Genomic DNA, 13,319 nt, shown 5'->3' with positions numbered 1-13,319 from the left:
TGCCGAAATTCAAGCCAGCTTCAGTCCTAAAGCAGAGATGGATTGTGCTTTTAAAAGGAAATCAGAACAGGAAGTGCCCTGGCCAAGCCCAATGGACCACCTCCCATCAGAGGGAATGTGGGCCTTGGGAAAACCAAAGCAGGTGGCCATGGCACTAAACCGTGGTACCCAGGAACATGGATTGCCAATCACAGAACCTTCCAGATCACAGATAGGGTACTTTGTTTTTTGTTTTGACAAGTCTTTCTCACTCAGTTCTCACTTGATTTAAAAAAAAAAAAAAAAAACCTTAAACAACAAGATCCTACTGTATAGCACAGGGGACTGTGTTCAATATCCTGTGATAAACCATAATGGAAAAGAATATGAAAAATAATGTATATATGTATAACTGAGTCACTTTGCTGTACAGCAGAAATTAACACAACATTGTAAATCAAGTATACTTCAATAAAATAAAAATTTTTTTAAATCTTTCTTTTCTTTCTCCCTCCCCACTGATCCCAGTCCCCTTTCACGTTTTTCCACCCACATTCATATGTTTTCATATTTAGGTTCTTCAAGGTAGCTAGATATAGATCTCTTTAAGGGAGCTCCAGAATGGACGTTTCTGGCATCCCATGGTCCCTCTTCTTATCTGTTCTGTAAGAAATATTGAAACCACTTTCACAGGAAGGTGGGCTGGCATTCCAGAGGGCACCGAATGCCCCCAACCAGAGGGACATGTAAGGCGCAGAAGCCAGGGCAGACCAAACCTGGGTCATTTTCATTTCACTTTATCAATTGTCTCCAAAAATTTTGTTCAAATAATATGAATCATTTTTCCTTTGAGGTCCACAGGTGTTAAATACAGAAAAGGAGCAGAGAAAGTAGAAGCAACAAATTGGAAAGTCAAGAACACATAAAGGCCATGTGCTTTAAGACTGTGAATCTTAAAAACTCCTGTTAGTTGTCTTTCTTTTTTCCTTGTCCTTTATTTCTGATATGTGTGTTCAGTGCAGCACAAGGTTATGTGAACCCTTGCACTCAGGACTTGGCATCTGGAGACAGACGCCACAAGAAACAGCGCGGTGTCTCCCATCGACATTGCAGGAATAGAACATGCTCCCTCTTATTCACCCACAGCTTAAAGAGAAGCACCCCACCCAAAGAACAGGTTAAATTCTTCAACTTGGTGAGGGGAGAGCGTGCCTTGGGGAATTGTGTTTCTGGCCACCTGCTTTGTAAATGACTAGAAGGCAGTGAGACTTCATATAGGAACAATTTGGAGATGTGTTGACTTGCTAACGTCCTCATGCGTGTATTTATACACAAGGTGTTCCTATGTAATAAGGATATCCATAGCCAGCAAGCCACTTTCCCCCTGTGCACGGAGTTGATTTGTGTTTTCAGCGTGGGCATTAAAATTCCGCCTGAGTGCTGTCTTTAAATTGCTTTGATGCTAGGTGGGTTCCATCCCTGACCTGTCCTGATGGCAAGTGATGGCTGTAACAAGCTCGGGATCAATATTCATAGCGGGTGTCCTGGGCTGATAACACTATCCAAGACAATGTTCACTATCAGTGCAGACAGCTGAGATATTGCGCCATTAGGGATGTCGTGTTAAATAACCTGATCTATTTCTGGGGCTATTTAATGAATTTCACAGTTTAGATAGTATCTTTAAGGAGAGGCAAAGTCTATTCCGGAGGCACTGATGCAAATCAATGGTGCCAAGCTTCCTGAGCTATTCCACAAACAAAGTGGCCTATAATTCCAGCACAGCCTTGAGAAGCTGCTGCCAGAGCCGTGAACAGCGTTAACAATGGAGAGAATTTGCAGCACATGCAGAGGGAGAGCAGTCTTCCGAGCTGTGTTAAAGCACCTTAGATAAAATCTTATGTTTCTGAAATAAAATACAACTTAAATTCTCTAGGTAAAACCCTGCAGTTTGGGCCAGCCCACGGGGTAGGACATTAATGCCAAGAGACAGCTTCATAAGGCACATCTCGGTGACAAAGGGGGAGTAGTGAACCGCGTACTTCTTTAACTGAAGTCTGGCTGCAGAATGGGAGGGGCGAGGCACTGGATGTTAAAAGAAACTACTGGGAGCAGCAGAATCAGTTGTTAAATGTTTACTTGACTCTGTATCTCTTGTTGCTGGAGAGTTCATTTACAATTAAAGGCTAGTTTACCATTTCCCTCCCAGGGCTTTGAACTCTGACTGCCAAGCAGAGCAAGCATTCCTCTTAAAAACCTACTTCGGAGGCTTTGATTTGTGAAAGCTTTAAGTGTAGCCTTCCCACCTGTCCCCAGTCTGCAACCCAAATAAAAATGTTTACTTAATATATCTTGCTTTAAGAAATCAGTATTTCTTTTTGGAAATCAACAGGTTAAAAAAACAATCAATTTCTTTATTTCAGAAATTTGGAGGAAGCATCCAAGAAGGTGAGAAAACAATGGGAGGGGGATTGTCCTGAGAGCGACAATTAGTATTAACAGTAATTGCTCTCCTTTCTTGGGCACTTGCTCTGGACCAGGCACTTGGCTAAGGTTTTGCTTATTTGGGGTTATTTCATTTAACCCTCCCCATGCACGACCCCATGAAGCAGGCACTATTATATCCCCAATTTACAGTCGAGAAAACCAAGCTTAAGAGCAAGTTTGCCCACGACCCCAGAGCTAGGAAGTGGTGAAGTTGAGATTTGAACCAGGGAAGTGAGATTTCAGAGCCTGGTTCGGTAAAGTTCTTCTCTTAAAGGAAGTCACATTCCTGCCCCAGGGTGAAGTCCAATTGTAGACATTTATCAAACGGCTTTCCTTCAAAGTTACACACAGAAATGGGATATGGAAAATGACCTCTGAGAAAATGACTAGAGCCCTGGCACTGCCTGGGAGGATACCGTGGTGCAGGTTTTGGGATGCAGTTTTGGAAGCTCTTACATTCAGTGTTTTCTAACGTTTTAAGATATTCCCAGGAGAAACCCAAGAGAAGGGAATTGCCAGGCAAACCAAATTGCTCTGGGCACCTGGAAAAGTGGAGACATGTCATTGGGGGAAAGAGAATGGGGGAAAAATGCCAAGTGACAAGCTGAGGACACATGAGGAGAGACTTGGGGAAGGACAGAGGCAGAAGGAACAGGGACACAATGCAGACTCTTTCTGACTGTGAGCATCACACGCCATGTTCATACCGTACAAAGAGAGGCACAGGCAGAATATAGACAAGGGAGAAAGGTAGGGCTTGGCAAGTGTATGAAGCGCTTGCTTCCCGGTTGAATGGAGATCTGTATGATCTAGCATTCTTGGGTGATTTCCTGCAAGGCAGGGGACAAAGTCCTCTGTTCCCCACCTCTGTGCCCAAATTTCATGCCTTCAATCTTTTTTTTTTTTAATTAAAGTATAGTTGATTTACAATGCTGTGTTTGTGTCTGGTATACAGCAAAGTGATTCAGATATATATATTTTTTTCGTATTCCTTTCCATTATGGTTTATTACAGGATATTGAACATAATTCCCTGTACTATACAGTAGGACCTTGTTTTTTATTTATTTTATATATAGTAGTTTGTATCTGCTAATGCCAAATTCCTAGTTTATCCCTCCCCCACCTCCTTTCCCCTCTGGTAACCATAAGTTTGTTTTCTATGTCTGTGGGTCTGTTTCTGTTTTGTAAATAAGTTCATTTGTATCCTATTTTATTTTATTTTATTTTTATTTTTTAAAACTTTTGGCCACACCAAGCGGCGTGCGGGATCTTAGTTCCCTGACCAGGGATTGAACCCGCTCCTCCTGCAGTGGAAGTGCGGAGTCTTGACCACTGGACCGCCAGGGAAGACCTGTATCATATTTTAGATGCCACATGCAAGTGATATCATATGATATTTGTCTGTCTCCGTCTGACTGACTTAGTGTGATAATCTCCAGGTCCATCCATGTTGCTGCAAATGGCATTATTTCGTCCTTTGTTATTCATGCCTTTAATCTTCTTTTCCTGGCCTCCCTGCCTGCAGCCTTGCTGCCCCAGCAGGCTGTTCACCTCACATGGCTATGCTAACTCCAGCCCTTGGAGGGACAGCCCTGGCCTCCATGAGCAAGCCAGCTGGCCGAGGACCCTGGCCGGCTGGAGTACCTGCGACTCACGTTGAAGGGCTGCTGCTCCAGCTGGTGGGTGGTGCCCTTGCAGGAAGGCTGATCAGTGCTGCCAGATCTCCACATTGCCTCAGAGAAACTGGAAATCTGAACTCTTTTTTTTTTTTTTTTTTTTTTTTGCGGTACGCGGGCCTCTCACTGTTGTGGCCTCTCCCGTTGCGGAGCACAGGCTCCGGACGCGCAGGCTCAGCGTTCATGGCTCACGGGCCCAGCCGCTCCGCGGCATGTGGGATCTTCCTGGACCGGGGCGTGAACCCGTGTCCCCTGCATCGGCAGGCGGACTCTCAACCACTGCGCCACCAGGGAAGCCCGGAAATCTGAACTCTTACGTGACATCTCCAATGCTGGTAATCAGTTCACAGTGTTGAAAATCAGGCCATCAGAAACAGGTCTGTGGGTCACAAGTTTGCCACTCCAGCCATGCATATGTCAAGTGACCCCACCTTCACTGTTTGGGTGTTTCCACGGCTACTGTGGTTCATGGGGTGAAGACTAAAGGCCTCTGCACTGAATGCCAGGCTCTTCACTATCTGTTCCAGCTGCTTGTGCAGCCTTGGTCCCTGGACAAGCTAGGTTCCGGGTAAGATGTGTACGGGTCCCTTACCCATGCGTGCTACCTTCTCAGAAACTCTGGCCAGCCCTTGGATCCTGGCGAGTGGGCAGTGGGCTTCCATCCAGCCCGGGCGGACATCTCTTGCTTTTCGGGATCAGCATTCTCATCCCCTTTTCTGGTACTGGTAATTTGACTTTGCTCAGATATCCCCCTTACATGTGGTAGTGGTGGGATCGCCAATCAAGGGCCCCAGGGTGGGAGTGGCCTCCTGCAGGACCAATCAGGGTCTCTCCCGCAGGAATCTTCTAATGCACACTAAAGCTGGAGAGACACTTCTGGATCAATGGATCTCTACTTTTTTTTTTCACTGAGGTCCACCGTGATAAGACAGAACTCCTTGGCTCAGGTAGGCCTCCCTTGGTCTGGTTTCACTTTCCAGGGAAAACCAGACTTTGGTCAGAATGAAGGGTCTCTGTGGGTAGTAGACATCTGCTAATCTTGCCTGCACGGTGTCTCTTCCTGCTTTCTTTCTCTTAGTCTGTTTGGGCTGCTAAAACAAAATACCACAGGCTGAGTGGCTTATATACAACAGAAATGTATTGCTGACAGTCCTAGAGGCTGGCAGTCCAAGATCAGGGTGCCAGCATGTTCGGGTTCTGGGGGGAACCCTCTTCCAGGTTGCAGACAGCTGACTTCTTACTGTGTCCTCACATGGTGGAAGGAACGAGCTAGCTCTCTGGGGTCTCTCTTTTTATTTATTTATTTATGGCTGCGTTGGGTCTTCATTGCTGCGCATGGGCTTTCTCTAGGTGCGGCAAGCAGGGGCTACCCTTCGTTGCGGTGTGTGGGCTTCTCATTGCAGTGGCTTCTTTTGTTGCAGAGCACAGGCTCTAGGCACACAGGCTTCAGTAGTTGTGGCATGCGGGCTTAGTTGCCCCGCGGCATGTGGGATCTTTCCAGACCAGAGCTTGAACCCGTGTCCCCTGCATTGGCAGGTGGATTCTTTTTTTTTTTTTTTTAATTTATTTTTGGCTGCATTAGGTCTTCGTTGCTGTGTGTGGGCTTTCTCTAGTTGCGGTGAGCGGCGGCTACTCTTTGTTGCAGTGCGCCGGCTTCTCATTGCGGTGGCTTCTCTTGTTGCAGAGCACGGGCTCTAGGTGCACGGGCTTTAGTAGTTGTGGCATGCAGGCTCAGTAGTTGTAGCGCATAGGCTTAGTTGCTCCACGGCACGTGGGATCTTCCCGGACCAGGGCTCGAACCCGGGCTCGAACCCGTGTCCCCTGCATTGGCAGGTGGATTCTTAACCACTGCGCCACCAGGGAAGCCCTGGCAGGTGGATTCCTAACCACTGCACCACCAGGGAAGTCCCGGGGGTCTCTTCTATGAGGGCACTAGTCCCAATCATGAGGGCTCCAACCTCATGACCTAATCACCTCCCAAAAGCCCCACCTCCTAATACCATCACCTTAGGGGTTAGGATTTCAACACATGATTCTGTGAGAACATAAACTTTCAGACCATAACACTCTTGTTACAACGTCCTGCCTTTTGCTGGGGGCATTCCTCCCCCATTCTATGTGGCCGTGGTGAGGCTCTACTCAAGTGCCCCTCCTCGGCACCTAAGTCAGGCTGCATCATCACAGTACCTCTTCCCCCTGAACACAGACATGAGGGCCAGTCAGAGTTCTTTCTGCAACTATCAGGCCAAATTGAGGAAAATGTTCTTTACCATATGGTTTACCCAGGGCTCTGTGGCCTGGAACTGCCACAGCCCTCCCTCCCCACTGCCTAGAGAGAGCCTGGCCACACGGAGAGAAGGAAGTGAACCCAGAGAAGGGGGCAGAGCCAAGAAATGGAGAGTCAGAGAGCCCAGAACACCACCATTCGAGCCTTAGAACCAGCTACATCTGAAGCCATCAATTGCTAGACTGGTTACAAGAGCCAATAAATTCCTTTTAAATTTAAGCCATTTGCCGTTGGGTTTCTGTTACTGGCAACCAAAGAGTCCTAGCTAATACAAGCAAGTCTGGAAGGATTATACACACATCTACTACAGCAAAAGAGGATTGGAAGGATTCATATTTAAGCTGAAATTCAGACATGATTTGTAGACTTGTTATTGGAAATGTAAGAGGCCAAGCTCTTACATCCCTGCACGCTGGAGTGTTAATGTGCCACTTGACTAGCTCTGGCCCAAAAGATATAAACAAGAATCTTTTGGGTCTGGATTCTGGGGCAGCTTTTGTTTTTCCTGGTATAAAGGGCAAGACTCAGTTGTCAGAGGCCCTTTTCCCTTTTCCTTTCCTTTCTTTCTTGAAATGCAGACATGATGCCTGGGGGTACAGCAGACATCTTGACAGCATGAGGGTGAAAGCCTAAGGATGGTGAAGCAGAAAGTTGGAGGTAGACTATTTCCCAGTGTTCCTGGGAACTGCTGTACCTGCCCAGGGCTGACTTCCTCTTGGCTTCTTTTTTTTTTTTTTTAACATCTTTATTGGTGTATAATTGCTTTACAATGGTGTGTTAGTTTCTGCTTTATAACAAAGTGAATCAGTTATACATATACATATGTTCCCATATCTCTTCCCTCTTGCGTCTCCCTCCCTCCCACCCTCCCTATCCCACCCCTCCAGGCGGTCCCTGTGCCATGCGGCTGCTTCCCACTAGCTATCTACCTTACGTTTGTTAGTGTATATATGTCCATGACTCTCCCTCGCCCTGTCACAGCTCACCCTTCCCCATCCCCATATCCTCAAGTCCGTTCGCCAGTCCTCTTGGCTTCTTGATATATGAGAAAGAGTAAGTCTATCTGGTTGAGCGACTATAGGTGGATTTCTGTTACATGCAGCCAAAACAACTCTAACTTATACAATGCTCTTCTGTTACATCCAAAGAAAGGTCATGGACTTTTGGGTTAGGTCTGAGCCCACACTTAGAGAGATCTGTTGCCTTGGACCAACATGTCCTTCTTCAGGTGAGAGACTCGGGTCCCTGTATTCATTTCCTATTATTGCTGTAATAAATTACCACAAACTTAGTGGCTTAAAAAACACAAATTTGTCCTCTTACAGTTCTAGAGGCAAGAACTCCTAAAATCAAGGTGTTCTCAGGGCTGTGCTCCTCTGGAGGCTGTAGGGGAGAATCCATTTCTTCGCCTTTTCCAGCTTCTAGAGGCTGCCTGCATTTCGTGGCTCGTGGCTCCTTCGTGTTCAAGCCCAGCAGCATAGCATTTTCAAATCTCGGCATGACGTGTTGTCATGTCTCCTCTGACTCTTCTCCTGCCTCCTCTGACTCTTCTCCTGCCTCCATCTTTCCTTTATAAGGACTCTTGTGATTAGATCGAGCCCATGTGGGTCATCCCGGATAATCTCACATTTCCAGATCTTTAGCTTAATCACATCTGCAAAGTCCCCTTTGCCATGGGAGGTAACACACTCACAGGTCCTGGGAAGTAGGATGTGGGCATCTTCAAGGAGCCATTATTCTGTCTCCATAATCTTAGATACAGAAAGTGATTTGCCCAAAGTCATGCCCAGCTAATGGGAGAGGGAGAACTACGCGTGGACTCACCACCACAGGCAGAAGTGCCCTTTCTCCTCTTCCTCTTTGGCATGAAGCTAAAGCCCAGCCACGCTTCAAGGTCCATTTCAGGCTGCCCCTCTGCTCAGAAACCACAGCCGCCCTCCACAGCCCACAGAGTCCATCGTCTTGGCTTTGTCTGTCACTCACTGGCACTCTGCACACGTTTGATCAGTAATCTTAAACGTGTACATCTTGTTCTCTGCCCAGTCTTGACTCAAAGGCAAAGATCACACTTTAGACCTTTTTGGACCCTGGGACCCACTAAGCCCACAGAGTTGAAGCTCTATACATGGGTGATGTATGGCTCATGATGATCGTGGTAGATTATCCAGACGGACTCACTCAGTTCCTGTACCACAGAATCTGGAATGCAAACACTGCATTTCCCAGACTCCCTTGCAGGTTGCACTAGGTTCCACCAAGCCAGACATGGTGAAAGTGAGATGGTGACCATAGGTGGAGAGGGAGAATTCTCTGAAGGTATGGTGGGTGGATTTGGTTCTTTCGGGGCAATACTATCAGGTTCCTGTCATCTTAAGAGCCAAGTGATGGGGCAGTGGTCTCAGTGGAACAATGAAATTGGGCATTTCTCAGAGCTGCACGGCTCTTTGCTGTGTGGTACTTGAGCTTGGTTACCCAGTCCCCCTGGAAATCTGTAAGCTCCTTGATGCCTTGTATAAACTTACCCCTCTAGCTGGAGAAGTTTCTATTGTCTGCAACTAAGAACCATGATTTTTTAAAAAATTTTATTTTATTTATTTACTTTTGGCTGCATTGGGTCTTTTTTGCTGTGTGTGGGCTTTCTCTAGTTGCAGCGAGCAGCGGCTACTCTTCATTGTGGTGCTCTGGCTTCTCATTGTGGTGGCTTCTCTTGTTGCGGAGCTCAGGCTCTAGGCGTGTGGGCTTCAGTAGTTGTGGCACACTGGCTCAGTAGTTGTGGCTCACAGGCTGTAGAGCACAGGCTCAGTAGCTGCGGCGCATGGGCTTAGTTGCTCCACAGCATGTGGGATCTTCCCGGACCAGGGCTTGAACCCATGACCCCTGCGTTGGCAGGCAGATTCTTAACCACTGCGCCACCAGGGAAGCCCAAGAACCATGATTAATATGAGGTCTCATATTCATTTCTCCCCCAACCAGATTGTAAATCCCCAAAGGGCAGGAACTATATTTTATATTTCTCCTGTAAAATCAGCGGAGTACGCAGTTTTCCTAGTAAACTTATCAACATGACACGCACGATTCATTGAACTGGGTTAAAGTTCTAATATTCTGATGAATTCTTCATGCCATCTGTGAATCAAGAGCCTGAAACAAAATGGCCACCCTAATATGGTCTTTTTTTGAAAACTTAAAGTTAAGTCAGGCTAAGAGAAGTCAATTTTTTAAAAAATAAATTTATTTATTTTATTTATTTTTGGCTGCATGGGGTCTTTGTTGCTGTGCGCAGGCTTTCTCTAGTTGCGGCGAGCGGGGCTACTCTTCATTGCAGTGCACGGACATCTCATTGTGGTGGCTTCTCTTGTTGCGGAGCATGGGCTCTAGGTGCACAGGCTTCGGTAGTTGTGGCACACGGGCTCAGCAGTTGTGGCTCGCGGGCTCTAGAACGCAGCCTCAGTAGTTGTGGCGCACGGGCTTAGTTGCTCCGCGCATGTGGGATCTTCCGGGACCAGGGCTTGAACCCGTGTCCCCTGCTTTGGCAGGCGGATTCTTAACCGCTGTGCCACCAGGGAAGTCCCAGAAGTCAAATTTTTTGAAGTTTCAGTTTAAACACTTGAAAGGGTCAAAAGGGCAGTTAAGGAAACTCTTCCCCTTTTCTACCAACTTTTATTTATTACAAAAACGATGTAACATTAAATAGAATGTAAAAATTCATCCAAAATCTCACTGGGCTAACACATTGAAATATTCCCATTTTCTTCTCAGCCATTCCTACGCCTTATTTTTGTAGGCAGAGGTCTACATACAATTTTGCATTCTGCTTTTTTTTTTTTTTGGCTGCACCACTCCGCATGTGGGATCTTAGTTCCTCAACGAGGGATGGAACCCACGCCCCCTGCATTGGAAGCCGAGTCTTAACCACCGGACAGCTAGGGAAGTCCCTCTGCTTTTTCACACAATGTTATATCGTGAGCGTTTTTCATGTTGTAACCTAGTCTTCCTTTTTTCATGGCATAATATTTCTGTCAGTAGCCATCTTATCACTTCTTGAACAATTCCGGTCCCTGAACATTTATTTTTCTTCCACCTTGTTCTGGCATCATAGCTTACACTTCATACATGTCTTTAGAGATTCGTTACCTTATCATTGCTTCTCAGGCGCGCAGCATCGTCCAGTCTGTGGGCCCAACTATCTCCATTGCTGTTAGGAGTGTCATCGGGCCACAGGAAAACACCAATGAAGGTCTTGCCTGTTCTCTTTAATTTTTGTTACTTTTCCGGTTGCCTCCTCGTCCCAATCTGCCTTGCTCCAATTTTAGGGAGGTTGACCCTTTATCCACTGATGTCCAGGTGAAAAGGCTCCCATTTTGGGAGCGCGTGACTCGGGAGTCGGGAAGCAGCGCCCGTCTTGCCGGGTTTGCGCCCGGCCACGCCCCACTGGCCCAGCTCTGCCCCGCCCCGCCCGCGGGACTACACTTCCCAGGCAACCCTGCGCGGCGAGCGCGGCCGCAGCTTCCAGGCGCCGGTTGGGACGCGGGGGCCGAGGCGCAGGCGGGACGCAATGGCTGCGTGGGGCGAGCGGCTGGCCGGCGTGCGCGGGGTGCTGCTTGACATCTCAGGCGTGCTGTACGACGGCGGTGAGGGCGGCGGTGCGCCGATTGTAGGCTCTGTGGAGGCGCTGGCGAGGTGAGTGGGCCGCGCAGGCCGCCTGGAGCGCCCGGCGCTGTGCTCAGCCGGGTCCTGTGGGCCGCTGCCGGGGGGCGGGGCGGGGCTGCTGCTCTGGCCCCGCCCCGCCCGGCGAGCGGTGGGCTGGTCCCGGGAGGATTGCGCTGCAGGCGCCGGGTGTGACAGGCAAACGGCGTCCCGGGATGAGCACCGGGACCCTGCTGGTTAGAGTTGCGCCCCTGTCCAACAGCGCAGCCCCATTCCTTGCCTTTGAGCACTTGGAATGTGGCAAGTCTGAATTTAGATGTGGTGTAAGTGTACAACCCACACTGGATTTTGAAGACTTAGTGAGAAAAAATGTATAAAGTTCATTGTATTGTTTTATATTGGTTACATATTGAAATGATAGTAATTTGAATATGTTAGCTTAAATAAAATATATTAAATTAAATCCACCTTCTTTTAACCTTTGTTAATGTGGTTACCAGAAAACTTTAAATTACATACGTGGCTGGCATTGTAATTCAGTTGGACTGCCTTGACTGTCTGCTTAGACGGTAGGAGGGCGTCTTGCCCACCAAGTCTTGTGCACAGAAGACACTGCCAGGACCACTGTTGGCACCACTGGGCCCTGGGCTTTGTAATTGCCACTGGCATCGCAGAACCAGAGGGTAAGAGGAGGCATGGGGTGAAGTGGAGGAGGAAGTGCCTTGCATCTGAAGGGAACAGTGGCTGCAAAGCCTGAGGCGGAGGAGAGCTCGGAGGAGAGCTCGGGAGGAGAACTCAGCAGATCACACGCACTCACGGAACTGAAGAGAGAGTGGGCACTAGCGAGGGTGCTCAGGGCTACAGCAGGCAGGGACCTGAGGGTCACAGAGAGCTGTCTGGATTCCATACTGGGTGCAATGAGAAGTCACTGAAGATATTAGGCAGGAGTGTCGTGTGATCTGATTTATGTTTTCAAGACATTTAAATGTAGAAAGTGAAACCATATAAGTAAATGAAAACAGGAGAGATTCCCTTTGAAATCTTGGAGTAGGAGAATACCTTTGTAGCTACGCCTCAAAATCTAGAAATCGACAACAACAACAAATCAACAACCCAATAGAAAGAGGCACAAAGGATATAAACAATTCATAGGAAAGGAAAACAAATAGAAACACAAAGGAAAAGCACAGGAAAGATGCTCAGCCTTACTCGAATAAGAGAAGTGCAAATTAAAACGATCCTGAGATGCCTTTTTTCATCAATTTGAGAAAATCGGCCAAAATCCGCAACTTTGGGAACGCATTCTCTTGGTGAGAGTTTGTGGAAGCAGACCCTGTCTTATATTGCTTGTGGAAGATGCATTTGGCATGATCTATCAGCGTACTGCCTCATACATGAGAAATGACATAGGTGGGAGGTCATTCATGGCAGTGCCTTGAGAAATAGCAAAAGACTGGAAACAGCTCAACTATCCATCGCTAGGGGAGTATTACAGTCTATCCTTCTACACAGTGGAATTCCATGCTGCATAAAAAAGAACGAGCATGCCTGCCATGTAGACGTGCTGTCAGTGAAGACAGGATGTGCACTGTGCCATCTTTTGGGTGGAAAAGGCAGAAATGCAAGTGTGTATTCCTGCTGGTGTGTTTGTATAAGGAAACTGGAGGGAAGAGCTTCAACCTGTGAAGAGCTGGAAGGCAAGTGATTGGGGAGAACTAGGTGGTTGGGGGTAGGGATGGGAGCAAGGCTCTTCCCTCGGTAACTTCGTATATAAACATTTTTTAAAGTTTTGAACCATGTGGATGTATTTCCCATTCAAGATATCAAATTACAAATATTTTGTCAATTTTGTCTCAAAAAGTGCTGGAAAAAAATACTGCACCAGAAAACAAAATATTTTAAGAAGATCTCTGGCTGCAAAGTGGAGAATGAGCTGGCAGTGGGGCAGATGGCCGGGCTCCAGAGGAAACAGGGAAACAGCCAGTTGGGAGACCCTTGTGTGGTCCAGGGAGACATGATAGGGCGTGGACTAGGGGGTGGCAATGGAGATGAACAGAAGGGGGTGAATTAGATGTTTTGGGAGTAGGACCAATGGGACCTGCCTGTGTATTGGATATTGCGGGGAACAGGGAGAAGATGAAATGAAGAATGGCTCCGGTGTTGGACTGGAGCACCTGAGGGAATGGAGAGGGGCACAGAGGGGCGCAGGCAGGTGCCATGATGGCCCTTGACACAGTGCTT

General features: G+C 47.5%; 1 protein-coding gene across 4 annotated transcripts in view; it reads left to right on the top strand.

Moving 5' to 3' along the window:
• Nucleotides 1-10,917: 10,917 nt before the first annotated feature.
• Nucleotides 10,918-13,319, top strand: part of LHPP (phospholysine phosphohistidine inorganic pyrophosphate phosphatase) — a 137,190-nt gene continuing 134,788 nt past the window's right edge. For 2 of the 4 annotated variants that reach the window (XM_073793822.1, XM_033842447.2), the window contains exon 1: nt 10,918-11,111. In XM_073793822.1, the coding sequence (XP_073649923.1) occupies nt 10,987-11,111 (125 nt within the window). In that variant the 5' untranslated portion in view covers nt 10,918-10,986. The remainder of the gene's footprint in view (nt 11,112-13,319) is intronic. The other 2 variants (XM_033842449.2, XM_033842448.2) reach the window with 2 other exon arrangements.

This window comes from Tursiops truncatus, chromosome 16 (genome assembly GCF_011762595.2).
Source record: "Tursiops truncatus isolate mTurTru1 chromosome 16, mTurTru1.mat.Y, whole genome shotgun sequence".
Lineage (NCBI taxonomy): Eukaryota > Metazoa > Chordata > Mammalia > Artiodactyla > Delphinidae > Tursiops > Tursiops truncatus.
Note: the sequence above shows the minus strand (reverse complement) of the source record. Positions and strands in the feature narration are given on the sequence as shown.